The sequence below is a fragment of the Acinonyx jubatus genome, chromosome B1 (assembly GCF_027475565.1).
Source record: "Acinonyx jubatus isolate Ajub_Pintada_27869175 chromosome B1, VMU_Ajub_asm_v1.0, whole genome shotgun sequence".
NCBI classification, from domain to species: Eukaryota; Metazoa; Chordata; class Mammalia; order Carnivora; family Felidae; genus Acinonyx; species Acinonyx jubatus.
This window is the reverse complement of record NC_069382.1, coordinates 81,136,442-81,150,521: the sequence shown is the minus strand read 5'-3', so window position 1 is coordinate 81,150,521 and position 14,080 is coordinate 81,136,442. Positions and strand designations below refer to the sequence as shown.

Sequence of the window (14,080 nt, the reverse complement as noted above, 5' to 3'; positions counted from 1 at the left end):
ATTTTCATGGAGCTATATCACAGTAAGGTTGGTGATGGGATGTGTAACACGGAAAAATAGGGGGGAAAACCTCATTAACCTTGGAATCACATTGGTTTCTTTCCTTCTCAAATTTGCATTATGAGCATGTACTTTTTATCTGTCTATAAAGCCCAGAGATACACTGGTTAATACTGCTCACTGATGATTCCATGTTACCTGTCTTCGTTTTGTCAACCAGCTTTTAATTTTCATGTGAGTAAGGGACTGTTACATTTCTTTGATATCCCATTAATGCCAGCCATAGTGTTAGTCATGTCTCTGCATATGTGGCAATAAATGATGGCTTATTAATTGTTTTTATTAATAATTACTATCATGTGCTTACTTTGTGCCAAGCAAGGTGCTAAATTGCATCCATTACTTCCTGTAGTCTTCATGCCAGCTTGAGGTTGGCATAAGTAGAGGCAAGTCACTAGTTTACCATTTGTATAGCTAGGAGGTGACTCGTCGAGGACCAAGAACTATATTAACTATTAGAGTGAAGTGTTTAATTATGGAAGTCTCTGGGGCCTGCCCAACAGTGAGTTTTCTCATGGGTAATGTAATGGCTAGTTCTTTTTTTCCCCCCTCACATTCTTCATCCATGTTTTTAGAAAAACACCTGCCTTGTGTTGTTTTTAATTCTCATCTTTGAAACACTTTTTTAAAAAGATTAAAAATTAGTTGACAGCTCAGAAAAGCTGTTTGAGTTTTTTACTTAGTTGGGTTTATTGTGGAGAAGGGTGTCAAATTTTGGAGCACATTTTGTGCTAATAGCTTTACAGGAATTAGTCAAACAGTAAGCCTCAGGTGTTTACTTTTGTATTACTGTCTCGTGGAGTAAGGAACATAATTAAAAATATAAGAAACCATAGAATACTTTATGTCTGAATAGCTCCCCCCTGTCCAATAGGGAAGTAGTTTTAATAAGGCTAAGAACATTTTGATAGTGAGATAGCTTTCAGTCCAAAGAAACAAGTTCTGTAGGTCTGTCCTAACTTTGTAACTCATAGATGTTGGTGCATTCTGTTAGGGATCCAAAGCCATGATACATAAGCATTTAAGATCTGAGAGAACAACTTGGATCTTTATTCACTTATTACAAGTTGATTGGAATACAAAACTTGACGCTTGTATGTTGTATGTGAATGGCCCTTCTGGGTGAAAGTAATTTTTTGTATTTTGGCTTGTTTTGTTTTGATGCCTGCATTTTTTAATACAGTTACAGTATTGGCCAGATTCCTACCAACTGAAGATCTTAATTTTCTTATGTTGAATTTGTTCTACGATCAAAAAATACTTTCAGGAGTTTCAGTTCTTAAAATTAGGAAATTTTCAGAAATTGATGTATGTTTCAGACCTTAGATAAAGTTTGGCAATGTAAAAGTTTTTTAGTACTTCACTTTTTGTTTTGTTTTTTTTTACTTTCCTAGGTAGAAAAAGCTGATTGGGGAGTTAATATTAATGCTTTTCTGCTTATCAGAAATTTCTTGTGTTTATAATCTCATCTGTTGATACTTAAAACCTTGCTAATTTGATTTTCAAAAATCCCAGATTGCTTTTATTCAGCCCATATAAGAGTGTATTTTATTGAGATGGTATACAGTAGGCTTCATTATGTAATAGATAAACTTTAGAATATTTCAAAGTTTACAACTACGAATTTGGCATTGTTTATGTGAAAATGAAAATTATCAGAAATGAATAAACAGAAATGATTGATGCTTGAGGCAGAATACATGGTATTACATCTAACATTTAAAATACCAAGTTTCCAGTAAAATATAGTTTAACATTATATAACTTGTGTTTTGTTTGTTTTTGTTTTTTATTTCCAGGAAGGCTTGTGGATCAGAATCTGAACAAAATTGGGAAAGATGAAATGCTTCAAATGATTAGACATGGGGCAACACATGTATTTGCTTCAAAGGAAAGTGAGATTACGGATGAGGATATTGATGGTATTTTGGAAAGAGGTGCAAAGAAGGTGAGGTACAGATTAAATGACAATGTTTTTATTTTTTTAAGTTATTTATTTTGAGAGAGAGATGCACAAGCAGGGGAGGGGCAGAGAGAGAGGGAGAGAGAATTCCAAGTAGGCTCCACGCTGTCAGCACAAAGCTGGACACGGGGCTTGAACTCACAAACTGAGATCACGACCTGAGCCGAAATCAAGAGTCAGACCCTTAACCAGTTGAGCCACTCAGGTACCCCTAAATGTGATAATGTTTTTAATATATAAACTGTTTTAAATCAGAACTGTTTGAGGAAGTACTTGTTAATGTGAACCATAAAAAGAAGCTTTTGTGTACTGTAAAGCCTAATTTTGACTACAATTCTTCTGGGGTTTTTTTTTTTTTTTGTCTCTAATCTGTTTTTTTCCCTAGACTGCAGAGATGAATGAAAAGCTCTCCAAGATGGGTGAAAGCTCCCTTAGAAACTTCACAATGGATACAGAGTCGAGTGTTTATAACTTTGAAGGAGAGGATTATAGAGAAAAACAAAAGGTAATTTTGAAAGACATTTTGGTTACTTGAACGCTTTTACTTGAAACTTGCAATTTTAAGTGTTAGGTGTAATGCCTTGTAAATTTGTCTCAAAGCAGTCATTTCTGTATATTCACATCTAAATTATTTTCAGTTAGTAATCTCTGAAATGTTTTAAAAATTTAATGAGGCTTACTGTATATACTATTATAGTTGAAATATGGGGTGATTATAGTTTGGAATCTTTGAAAATTAAAATAATTGGCAAAGAAATTTGTCACAACCTTACTAGATTTTTTTGAACAAAATTGGCTGGTAATTAAAGGGAAGAACTTCCTAATTCCTTAAACAATACTTGTTTTTATTGTAGAGAAATTTAAAAATACCTACAGGTTGGAAGAAAAAAAGAATTCTACTCACTGTTTTATCTGTTAACATTTAGGCCTGTAGATCCTCTGAATGTTTTCTGGGCTAAGTACACACCTACATTTTTCTCCTAGTTTGGGTTATAGCACATTCTGTAATATTTTTCCCCCTACCCGATAGAATGTTCTTCATTTGATCAAGAGGTACTTACTATGTATATATGTTATTTACTGGACACTGTCCCATGTATTGATTACATAGTTTTGAGCAAAGTAGCATAGTTCCTATCCTCCTAGAGCTTATAGTCCAGCATTTTACGAATGCCTTTCCATTACAAACAAGAGTTGTAATGTACACAGTAAGAGTTGCATTCGTATAAGATTTGTGACTGTATATAATAAAAATAGGTAACATGAATTATTTCCCATATACTAGATAGCATTCACAGAGTGGATTGAACCACCAAAACGAGAAAGAAAAGCCAACTATGCTGTTGATGCCTATTTTAGGGAAGCTCTTCGTGTCAGTGAACCTAAAGCACCCAAGGTGAGTTGACAGAGCAATAAAACATTTAAAAGTACCGGAAATGTAATTTTTTCTTATATTCTTGCAGTAAAATCAGATTGAGAATTAGGTATTTTTGTCACTTCTTACAGTGTATTTCCTTCAGTTTTTGTTAAAAAATTTTCTAAAAATTAGTTGTGAATGTATGCATTTAAAATTTGATTAATGTTCTAAAAATAGAACTACCCTATGACCCAGCAGTTGCACTACTAGGCATTTATCCAAGGGATATAGGTGTGCTCTTTCGAAGGGATACATGCACCCCCATGTGTATAGCAGCACTATCAACAATAGCCAAAGTTTGGAAAGAGCCCAAATGTCCATCGATGGATGAATGGGTAAAGAAGGTGTGGTATATATATACAATGGAGTATCACTCGGCAATCAAAAACAATGAAATCTTGCCATTTGCAACCACGTGGATGGAACTGGAGGGTATTATGCTAAGTGAAATTAGAGAAAGACAAAAATCATATGACTTCATTCATATGAGGACTTTAAGAGACAAAACAGATGAATGTAAGGGAAGGGAAACAAAAATAATGCAAAAACAGGGAGAGAGACAAAACAGAAGAGACTCATAAATATGGAGAACAAACTGAGGGTTACAGGAGGGTTTGTGGAAGGGGGGATAGGCTAAATGGGTAAGGGGCCCTGAGGAATCTACTCCTGAAATCGTTGCACTGTATGCTAACTAATTTGGATGTAAACTTTTAAAAATAAAAAGTAAAATTAAAAAAAAAATAAAAAATTTGATTAATGTTCAATGTTAATAATTGATCAGTTGCTTAGAGAATTGGCTGTTACGGTGTATGGAAACAGGAAGGTTACCATTAATTAAAACAGGTTTTTTAAATGAACCATGTTTTTGTCTTAGGCTCCTCGACCTCCGAAACAACCTAACGTTCAGGATTTCCAGTTCTTTCCTCCGCGTTTATTTGAATTATTGGAAAAAGAAATTCTGTATTACAGAAAAACTATTGGGTACAAGGTAATGGGAGTAACACTTTGTTTGTAACTAATCTGGTTTGTTTTTAACAAATGGTATATAGCAGTATTTTTTTCATGGTTGGATTATTTTTTTTTTAGGTGCCTCGAAATCCTGACCTACCAAATGCAGCACAGGCACAAAAAGAAGAACAGCTTAAGATTGATGAAGCTGAACCCCTTAATGATGAAGAGTTAGAGGAAAAAGAGAAGCTTCTAACACAGGTATAGTCTTCAATCAACATAAAACTTACTATCATTTTGTAAGGTACTGTGTTTAGGTTGTGTTGGGGTATACAAAGTACAAGTCTTCTTTAAAAAATGGAGTAATTGGAGATGATAAAGCATGCTACATTTTGATTGTTATGAGTTGTTGAGGTAGTTTAGAAGAGGAGAGATTTGCACCAGCCTTGGTAGAGTGGATAACCTTTTGATCACCTTTCTTTCAGTATTCTCATTTCCTTTTCCTGTGAATCTTCCACACTGGTATTAAGTTACTATTCTCAAACACAAGTTTCTACTTAACAACCGTTAGGGTTTAATCAGGGTCTTTCAGAATCTGGCCTACTTTTGAAGCTCTGTTTTTCTTCTGTTTTCCCACTTGTTAGGTCTTTGCTCTTTGCTATGTGTTTTTCATTCCTTTTTGCAAAGTCCTGCTAATCCTCAGCACTCAGCAAAAAGGTCACCTTTGCATGCAGCATTCCTTACTCTCTTCCACTCAGATTTAATTGCTTGGTTATCTAAGCAATATATGACATATTGCTAAAAATGCACATCTGTGTGTATGAAAAGTTACCACTTTAAAAACTTAAAAACAAGGAGTAGTTGAAAATTTACCAATTTTTCTTAAGTGTTACAGAAAAGTGTAGTAGCGTCTTATCCATGTTCAGTGTGTGTTAATACTTTGTTTCTGCTGCCTTGAAGGGATTTACCAATTGGAATAAGAGAGATTTTAACCAGTTTATCAAAGCTAATGAGAAGTGGGGTCGTGATGATATTGAAAATATTGCAAGAGAAGTAGAAGGAAAAACTCCAGAAGAAGTTATAGAATATTCAGGTAATTTTCTTATTATTTTAATAGATACAAGAATGTTCTCAGGTTCTTTGGAGAGCTATTGGGGAGGTTTAGTTTTTTTGTGTTTTTAAAAAATCAAGTTAGGTCTTTTAAAAAATCAATTTAGAAAATTTTCTTTAAAAAAAAAAAAAAGATACTTTTATTTTTTACCCTAGTGAACTGGCTATAGCCAAGAAAATAATAGGGTACTGAATACACTGAATAATTGTGCTTTCATTTTATTTTTCTCTGTAATGACTCAAGTATTATATGCCTCTGTTTCCTGAAGTCACTTGGATTGTCATATCAATAGGTCTGGTTGTGCTGTGATGAGTCTGCTTAGGGTTCAATAATAGAAATTTAAGAGTTGGGAGATACCTAAATCATCCAGCTCTTTTTTTTTTTTTTTACAGTTAAGAAAATTAAATAATTGACTTATTTACTTTGTAGTATTAGATACGAGAGAAATGGAAATATTTCTTAATCCTTAGCAAGTTAAATAAATGAGAGCATTTGTGAGAAATTATTTATATCTTCCCCCTTCTTCCACCTGTCCCATCTGTCCAACTTTTTTACCAGCTGTATTCTGGGAAAGATGCAATGAACTCCAGGACATAGAGAAGATTATGGCTCAGATTGAAAGGGGAGAGGCAAGAATTCAAAGAAGAATTAGTATCAAAAAAGCACTTGACACGAAGGTACTTTGTGTATTAATAAATCTGGCAGTCAGTAATATAACTTCTCCCTGAGAATATGCGAGTTAAAGTAACTTTTTAAGAGGAAATGAAATGATGGTTTCAAATGTAAATTTTCTTCAAAGAACAACATTCAAATGAAGTCTCAACAGAATTTACCTTAGTACGTTAGTTGATGGATCTTGGTCAGCAACCCTATGATTTTGCTCTTTCCTACATAGTATCAGAAAGTCTCAGCCTATATTTCTGTTTAGAATAATAAAGACTATAAGGTTGTTTCACAACAAAGGTTATGTAACATAGTTGAGGTGCTTTGGATAGAAAATTCTGATTTGGAACATAACATTTTTAGCTAATTTTTCTAATGCTGATTTGAAATATGTATTATACAGGATTTATATAATATAAAATTTAACTTTGATAGATTGGACGGTACAAAGCACCTTTTCATCAGCTGAGAATATCGTATGGTACTAACAAAGGAAAAAACTATACTGAAGAAGAGGATCGTTTTCTAATCTGTATGCTTCACAAACTTGGATTCGACAAAGAAAACGTTTATGATGAATTACGACAGTGTATTCGCAACTCTCCTCAGTTCAGATTTGACTGGTTTTTGAAGTCCAGAACTGCAATGGTGAGTGCTTGGGCCTTTTTGTGTAACGTAGCAAACCATTCAGAGTAAGTATTGCTTAATAGGTAAAATTGTGGTTTCATTCCATCTTTGGAGTACATTTTAGTTACAGTATTGTAAGTATTAGAGGTTAAATCAGATCATGAGAAAACAGTTATCTATAGTTAAAAAGCTGTTAATGGAGGGGCGCCTGGGTGGCTCAGTCGGTTGAGCATCTGACTTCAGCTCCGGTCATGATCTCGCGGTTTATGAGTTCAAGCCCCGTGTCAGGCTCTGTGCTGACAGCTCAGAGCCTGGAGCCTGTTTCAGATTCTGTGTCCCCCTCTCTCTCTCTCTGCCCCACCCCTGCTTGTGCTCTTTCAAAAATGAATAAACATTAAAAAAAATTAAACTGTTATCATGGATAACTTAAAAAATTTCCTGGTTCTATCCTTTAGTATCACATATCTTATAACATCACCACGTCTGATAAGCACTAGTTTTTGATATTAATTTTAATCAGGTTCTAAATGGGAAGCATCACCATCAGTTCCACCTTTTGAATGTGATGATCATAATTTAAAACTTGAATTGTTCAGAAAATTTTGGTTTTCTACATGAATTTTTTTTAATTTTATTTTTTAAAATTTGCATCCAAATTAGCATATAGTGCAACAATGATTTCAAGAGTAGATTCCCTAGTGCCCCTTTACCCATTTAGCCCCCCTCCCACAACCCCTGTAGTAACCCTGTTTGTTCTCCATATTTATGAGTCTCTTCTGTTTTGTCCCCCTTCCCTGTTTTTATATTTTTTCCCCTTATGTTCATTTGTTTTGTCTCTTAAAGTCCTCATATGAGTGAAGTCCTATGATTTTTGTCTTTCTCTAATTTCACTTAGCATAATACCCTCCAGTTCCATCCACGTGGTTGCAAATGGCAAGATTTCATCCCTTTTGATTGCTGAGTAATACTCCATTGTGTGTATGTATATATACATATACATACATATATACCACATCTTTATCCATTCATCCATTGATGGACATTTGGGCTCTTTCCATACTTTGGCTGTTGTTGATCGTGCTGCTATAAACATGGGGGTGCATGTGTCCCTTCAAAACAGCACACTTGTATCCCATGGATAAATGCCTAGTAGTGCAACTGCTGGGTCATAGGGTAGTTCTATTTTTAGTTTTTTGAGGAACCTCCATACTGTTTTCGGCTGCACCAGCTTGCATTCCCATAAATGAACACATTTCTATAAAGAAAGAACTTGTACTTAGGCCTCTGCCCATTTGGATGTTGAGTCTGGATTATTTTAAAAAGCTGTTTTTGATAAGCAAGTTCCTAAAGTTATAATTCAGGAAAGTTGGGCTTCAGTGAATTAATTCCTCTTTTTAATGTGCATTTTACTGCTTCTGAGCTTTTAACTTCCATCTTGTTTTATTTAGGATGAAAATGCTAAAAATGTTCTGTAGTTTTAGGTTTGGGATATACAAGGATAAGCAAAGTTTAAACATCTTTCATAGTAAGATTTCTCTCAGCGTATTTATGTTGTCACTCTTTAAGATGGAGGACGGTGCACAGTCTTTTCGTGTTTGACCTCTGGAGGTTATTTTTCACTAAGGGCGTCTCTTGTGTATCTTTGTTTGGGAAATGTTGCACTATAAATGCATTATAAATATAATTAAAGAGTGATTCAGTTGCTGTTAGGTCTTTTTTATGCATTTTATCTATGGGGGGTGTATAAATGATTTTATATTACATTAAAACATTACAGTTTTATTTTAGGGAGTACGTGAGTGGGGGGAGAGGGAGAAAGAATCTCAAGCAGGTTCCATGCTAAGCATAGAGCCCGACCCTGAGCTGAAATCAAGAGTTGGACACTCGAGCCACTCAGGCACCCCAAAACATTATAGCTTTATAACTTGGGTATTATGAAAACAATGGAAAATACATGTTTACCATATAAATTTATTTTTACAATTCAGGAACTCCAGAGGAGGTGTAACACCTTAATTACCTTGATTGAAAGAGAAAACATGGAACTAGAAGAAAAAGAGAAGGCAGAGAAAAAGAAGAGAGGACCAAAACCTTCTGTAAGTATTCATGAATATGTAAATAACATTCTTAGAAGACTTTTCTTTGTAAGAATTTGAACATTACTTAGCTATCATTGAGGTGTTAGTCCTTTTTTTTTTTTTTTTAAATAAGCTGCGTTATGCATTCTGTGGGGAATCGGAAGGTAGTTCATAATTTGGGCATTCATGAAAACCTAGGAAGGCCTGTCCTGTGAATGCCAGGAGCTTACAGTTGACATTGAGGAGTACAAGTTACAATTTTAGAATATGTAAACTTCCAAGATTTGGCTTATTGTCCCAGTGATATCTTAACAATGTGAATACAGATATTTTAAGAGAAAAAAATGTCATATTTCTATTTAGGTTTAATAATTTAAAAAGTCATGAATAAATGAATGCCTCTAATGTCCTTGGTATTTATGTAACTTCTAAAGTAGTACTGCATTCTTTTGGTAGGGCATGTTCTACTGGACTGATGTGTTGACTCACTATTGCTTATTGTAAATCGTTTCATTAGCAATAAAATTTGTGTTAGTAAAGTGAGTAGATAAGACTATTTGGAGTATTAAGATTATAATAGGTAAGAAAGGCTAAATACATATTACTATGTAGCAATTATTAATAAAGTAAAAATAGTCTAGGTTTTACCTTTATTGTCTTGTGCTGAAAAGCAATCCTTCGGTTCATTTGTAGACACAGAAACGTAAAATGGATGGAGCACCTGATGGTCGAGGAAGAAAAAAGAAGCTGAAACTATGAATACATATTTGTTTCATAATCACTAACTTTAAACCAGTAGTTCGTTAATTTACGGGTCTTCATAAGATGTACTGTACAATGCTCAATTGTTATGTCATTCAAAGACATCAGGTTCATCTGTTTACTGAGCTAGAAACATAGTATGTAGTTTCACTTTTTTAAATGCAACAGCTGTGCTGAAATTTTTTTTATCATTAACACTTGAAGTAATAAAACAGGCTTCATTTATTAATAAATGTTTCATTTGATTTATTTTTCTATTTCATTTGTGAAGATTGTGACTTTTTGTTTATCAGCTATGATTTCTACACTCAAAGCTTAAAAGAAGCTTAAAAAAACAAGCAAACAACTAAAATTGCAGATAACAAACATTTGTCCCTTTGGTCTTAGTTGTGTAATTGTTTTAATTCACTTTGCCTTTGCAGAAATTTGGGTATCTTTGTAGTGCTATATGGAGTCTCATCTGGGAAGATTATGTAAATTGCATTCTCCTTGATTATTATATGGGTAGAATGGAAAAAAAAAGGCAAGACAAATTATCCTTAAATTCTATGCATATTTCTGTTATGCTTTGTGTCTGTAGTTGGTTCTGAGGTGTGAATATGCCCTATTCTGTTGGAAGACTGGCCTTTTAGTTGTATAGCCAAAGACATTTAGTATTTTCTGGTTCTGTAATGTGTTATTGTACCATTTTGTAAAAGGAATATTATTTTTACTGTTTGGTAAATGTTTTGACATACTACCTTCTTGAAGCAGCCACAACTTAGAAAGAATGTCAAAACTAAGGTGATAGTTTTTTTTAAAAAGACCCAGCCAAAATAAGGTATGAATTTGTCATACTGTTAAATTGAAATCGGTAACAAAGTGTGTCCCCTTCCAGTTTACCTTTTTTGAGTTTTTAGAGTGAAAATTTTATATTTTAAAATAATTTCTAAGTGTGAATGGCAAGATTGAGTATAATACCAGTGTTTATTTTCTCTGAACAGACTTGATAAACTGGAGACCCTGAAGCAGGATTTACCCAAATTGTAGTGTCAGGATTTTAGCTGTACCAGAGGCCTTCTATGTGCTACACATAATTTGTATAAAGTTTTATATGTGCAAATTGGGTACATAAACAGTTCTCCATTTTTCTAAGGGAATGCAATAAATGTAGCATCGTGAATAAATATAACTTTTATAATCCTTAAGTGGTCTTTTCTTTCCATTTCTTCAATTTTCTCATTTGATTTTTACCTTTTTTCCTGAGGACATTATCTCTTTCCTTTAGATTTCTTCTAAAATTCCTATCACTTGTCATCTGCCCATACATTGAGATTTTTATTTTCAGTGTTGATTTTTTAAAGTATTACTAATACTGCTCACTTTTCCAAAATGTGGAATTGTTGCTATCGGTGTCCAGCAAAATTCAGTGTCTAAGACAGGCTGTAATTTGAGTTTGTGTTCCCCTCCAGATTGACCTCATTTTAACTTTGGGTTCTGAAAACAGTTTTGGGTCACCATTAAGTGTGGGAGCCTCATTTTTGAAGAAATACTTAGAAAAATATAAGGCTAAAGGTAACTGTTGAAAGTCACCAAAGACAAGTTTTCAAGAGGAAGAGAAACAGCCTAATAGCATCTGGTGCTAATGGGTTAGGGATGGGAAGAAGTAAACTGTGTGTGATAGAAGACAAACAGCAATATATATTGACTAGTTTTTGGTATCTAGCAACCAATTAATTGACTTACCAATTTAGTGGCTTCAAATCTTTGTCAAGTAGAATTACACTTTTTAAGTACTACAAAACATTATGAAGATGATATATATATGATTATAAAATTAAAAACACAGAATTTTAAAGATCTGCATGTCCTAAAGAGTGGTAGATGGGTTTAGTTCTACTACCATTTTAAGGAATATTTAAAAATTTCCTTTCTAAGGAGCTGCCAGCCCTTAACACTTCTGTTAGTGTTTTAGTGGGCCAATTCAGTGGGCAGTCTCAAGCTGAAAAGATTTGAAGAGGTTGAATCAAGTGCCGAATGATGGACTTGCTCATAGAACATGGTTGACCTGATTCCCAAAGACCATTTTCAAGGAAGGAGCAGCTTTTTAAAAATATAGTGTAACCTATTTCAGTATACAGGCCTACCTCAGAGATACTGGGGATTCAGTTCCAGACCACTGCAATAAAGTGAATGTTGTAGTAAAGGGAGTCAAATGGCTATTTTGGTTTCCTAGTGCATACGTTTACAATGTAGTATAATAGCATGGTGTTTAAAGAAGCAACGCACATGCCTTCATATGTGGTTGCTAAAAATGCTATCATCTAAGCTTTCAGCAAGTTGTAATCTTTTTGCTAGTGGAGGGTCTTGCTTTGATGTTGCTGGCTGCTGACTGCTCAGAGTGGTGGTAGTTCAAGGTCGGGATGGCTGTGGCAATTTCTTATAACGAAGTTTGCCACATCAACTCTCCGTCCAATGAAAGATTAGCAGGCAGTGCTGTTAGCATTTTATCCACATTAGAACCTCTTTCAAAATTAGAGTCCATCTTAAACTCTGCTGCTGTGCATCAACTGAGTTTATGGAATATTTCTAAGTCTGTTGTCATTTCAAGTCTTCACAGCATCCTCACCAGGGATAGATTCTATCTCAAGAAACCACTGTCTTTGTTCATAAGAGGTGACTCCTCATCCGTTGAGATTTTATTAGGAGATGGCAGCAGTTTAGTCACATTTTTAGATTCCACTTACGTCTTGACACCCTTCAAACATTATTCCAGAGGGTTCTAATCACCTTCTTCCCAACTCCTGTTCATGTGGATACTTTGACCCCTTCCTATTAATCATGAATGTTTTCAATGGCATCTAAAATGGTGAATTCTTTCCAGAAGGTTTTCAGTGTACTTTGCCCAGATCAGTAAGAGGAATCACTATGCCAACCTTATGAAGTGCATTTCTTAAATTAGAAGACTTGAAAGTCGAAATGACTCCTTGATCCATGGGCTGCAAAATCGATGCTGTGTTAGACATGAAAATAATATGCATCTTGTCTATCTCTGTTAGAGTTCTTGGGTGGACCAGATGCATTCAACATTGTCAAATAAGTAGTAATATTTTGAAAGGAACTTTTTTCTGAGCAGTAGGTCTCATCAGTATTCAGTAAACCATGTTGTAAACAGATGTACTGTCATCCAGGCTTTGTTCTTCCACTTATAGAGCACAGAGCACAGGCAGAGTACATTTAGCATTGTTCCAAAGGGCCCTAGGATTTTCAGAATGGTCGGTGAGCGCCAGTTTCAACCGAGAGTCACCAGCTGCATGAGTCCCTAACAAGAAAGCCTGGAGAGAGGTGCAGAACAGCCAAGTTAGGGAGCAGTCAGACCACATGTAACATTTATCCATTAATTTTGCCCTCTTACATGGTCATGGTTTATGGAACCCCAAACAATTACAGTAACATCAAAGATCCCAGGTCGCCATAACAATTATAATTAAGTTTAAAATACAAACCTTCAATTTGTAAAAAAAAACAAAAAACAAAAAAACCTACAGTATCTGCAAAGTGCAACAAAATGAGATATGGCTGCTGTATCTGGATCCAAAATACTGGTGTATAGGCCCCACACTTAAGATTTATGGCAGTCAAGTTCTATGCCACATCCCAATGCCTAAGATTGGGTGGTCACTGATCACTGGTAAAATTTGCAGAAACAGCTGGGGTAGCATTCTAATGTCCTCACCACGTACACCTCTCTTCCTGAAACCACTTTTCTGCTTAAGTCTCAGGCATCGCTCAGCATTGCAAGTTTCACCTGGGGGGGAGGGTATCACCCTGAGTCTGATGTATTTTGAAAATTGATAATCACAGTGATCTTTAGACTTAACAGTAATAGGTAAAGGTTTCAGAGCCTAGGAGCTTGTTAGAAATGTAGAATCTAAAGCCTCAGACCAGACAGGCTGAACTAGACTGCATTTTAGTAAGATATTCAAAGGTGATTCATATGCACAGAAAAATTTGAAAAGCCACTGCCGTAAAACACATTTTGCCAAAGCAAAATAAAACAAAACCTCAATAGCCGTTTAATAATACCTTTATATTAACATGACCTCAAGGTAACATGGATTTTTTTTTTTTTTTTTTTTTTTTTTTTTTTTTTAGTTTAGGAGAGGAAAATCATTCAATACTATAAAAAAGGCTTTTATCTTAAATTTGGGGGGTGCAGATAATTTTACCGGGTGCCCCTCTGGTGAGTTTCAATATGCTAGTATTTAAGTCATTACATCCCAAATATGTTAGGAGAGTGGAGTTTTACCCCACTGTATAGGGTCTGAGGACCAGCAGCAGTAGCAGTAGCCGGGAGCTTGTTAAAAATAGATTCTCAGATCATATTCTAATCTACTAAATTGGAATCTCTGTGGGTGGGGCCCTGAAATTTAAGTCTTAAACCCATCAGGTTCAGGCATACTGCAGTTTGA

General features: G+C 34.8%; 1 protein-coding gene across 1 annotated transcript in view; it reads left to right on the top strand.

Annotated features, from left to right (window-relative positions):
• SMARCA5 (SWI/SNF related, matrix associated, actin dependent regulator of chromatin, subfamily a, member 5) overlaps nt 1–10,816 on the top strand; it is a 37,304-nt gene extending 26,488 nt beyond the window's left edge. Inside the window, exons 15-24 of the mRNA XM_015081889.3 lie at nt 1,860–2,008; nt 2,409–2,528; nt 3,309–3,419; nt 4,315–4,428; nt 4,527–4,649; nt 5,349–5,481; nt 6,058–6,176; nt 6,598–6,810; nt 8,778–8,885; nt 9,561–10,816. Of these exons, the coding sequence (XP_014937375.2) occupies nt 1,860–2,008; nt 2,409–2,528; nt 3,309–3,419; nt 4,315–4,428; nt 4,527–4,649; nt 5,349–5,481; nt 6,058–6,176; nt 6,598–6,810; nt 8,778–8,885; nt 9,561–9,626 (1,256 nt within the window). The 3' untranslated portion in view covers nt 9,627–10,816. The remainder of the gene's footprint in view (nt 1–1,859; nt 2,009–2,408; nt 2,529–3,308; nt 3,420–4,314; nt 4,429–4,526; nt 4,650–5,348; nt 5,482–6,057; nt 6,177–6,597; nt 6,811–8,777; nt 8,886–9,560) is intronic.
• Nucleotides 10,817–14,080: the final 3,264 nt, after the last annotated feature.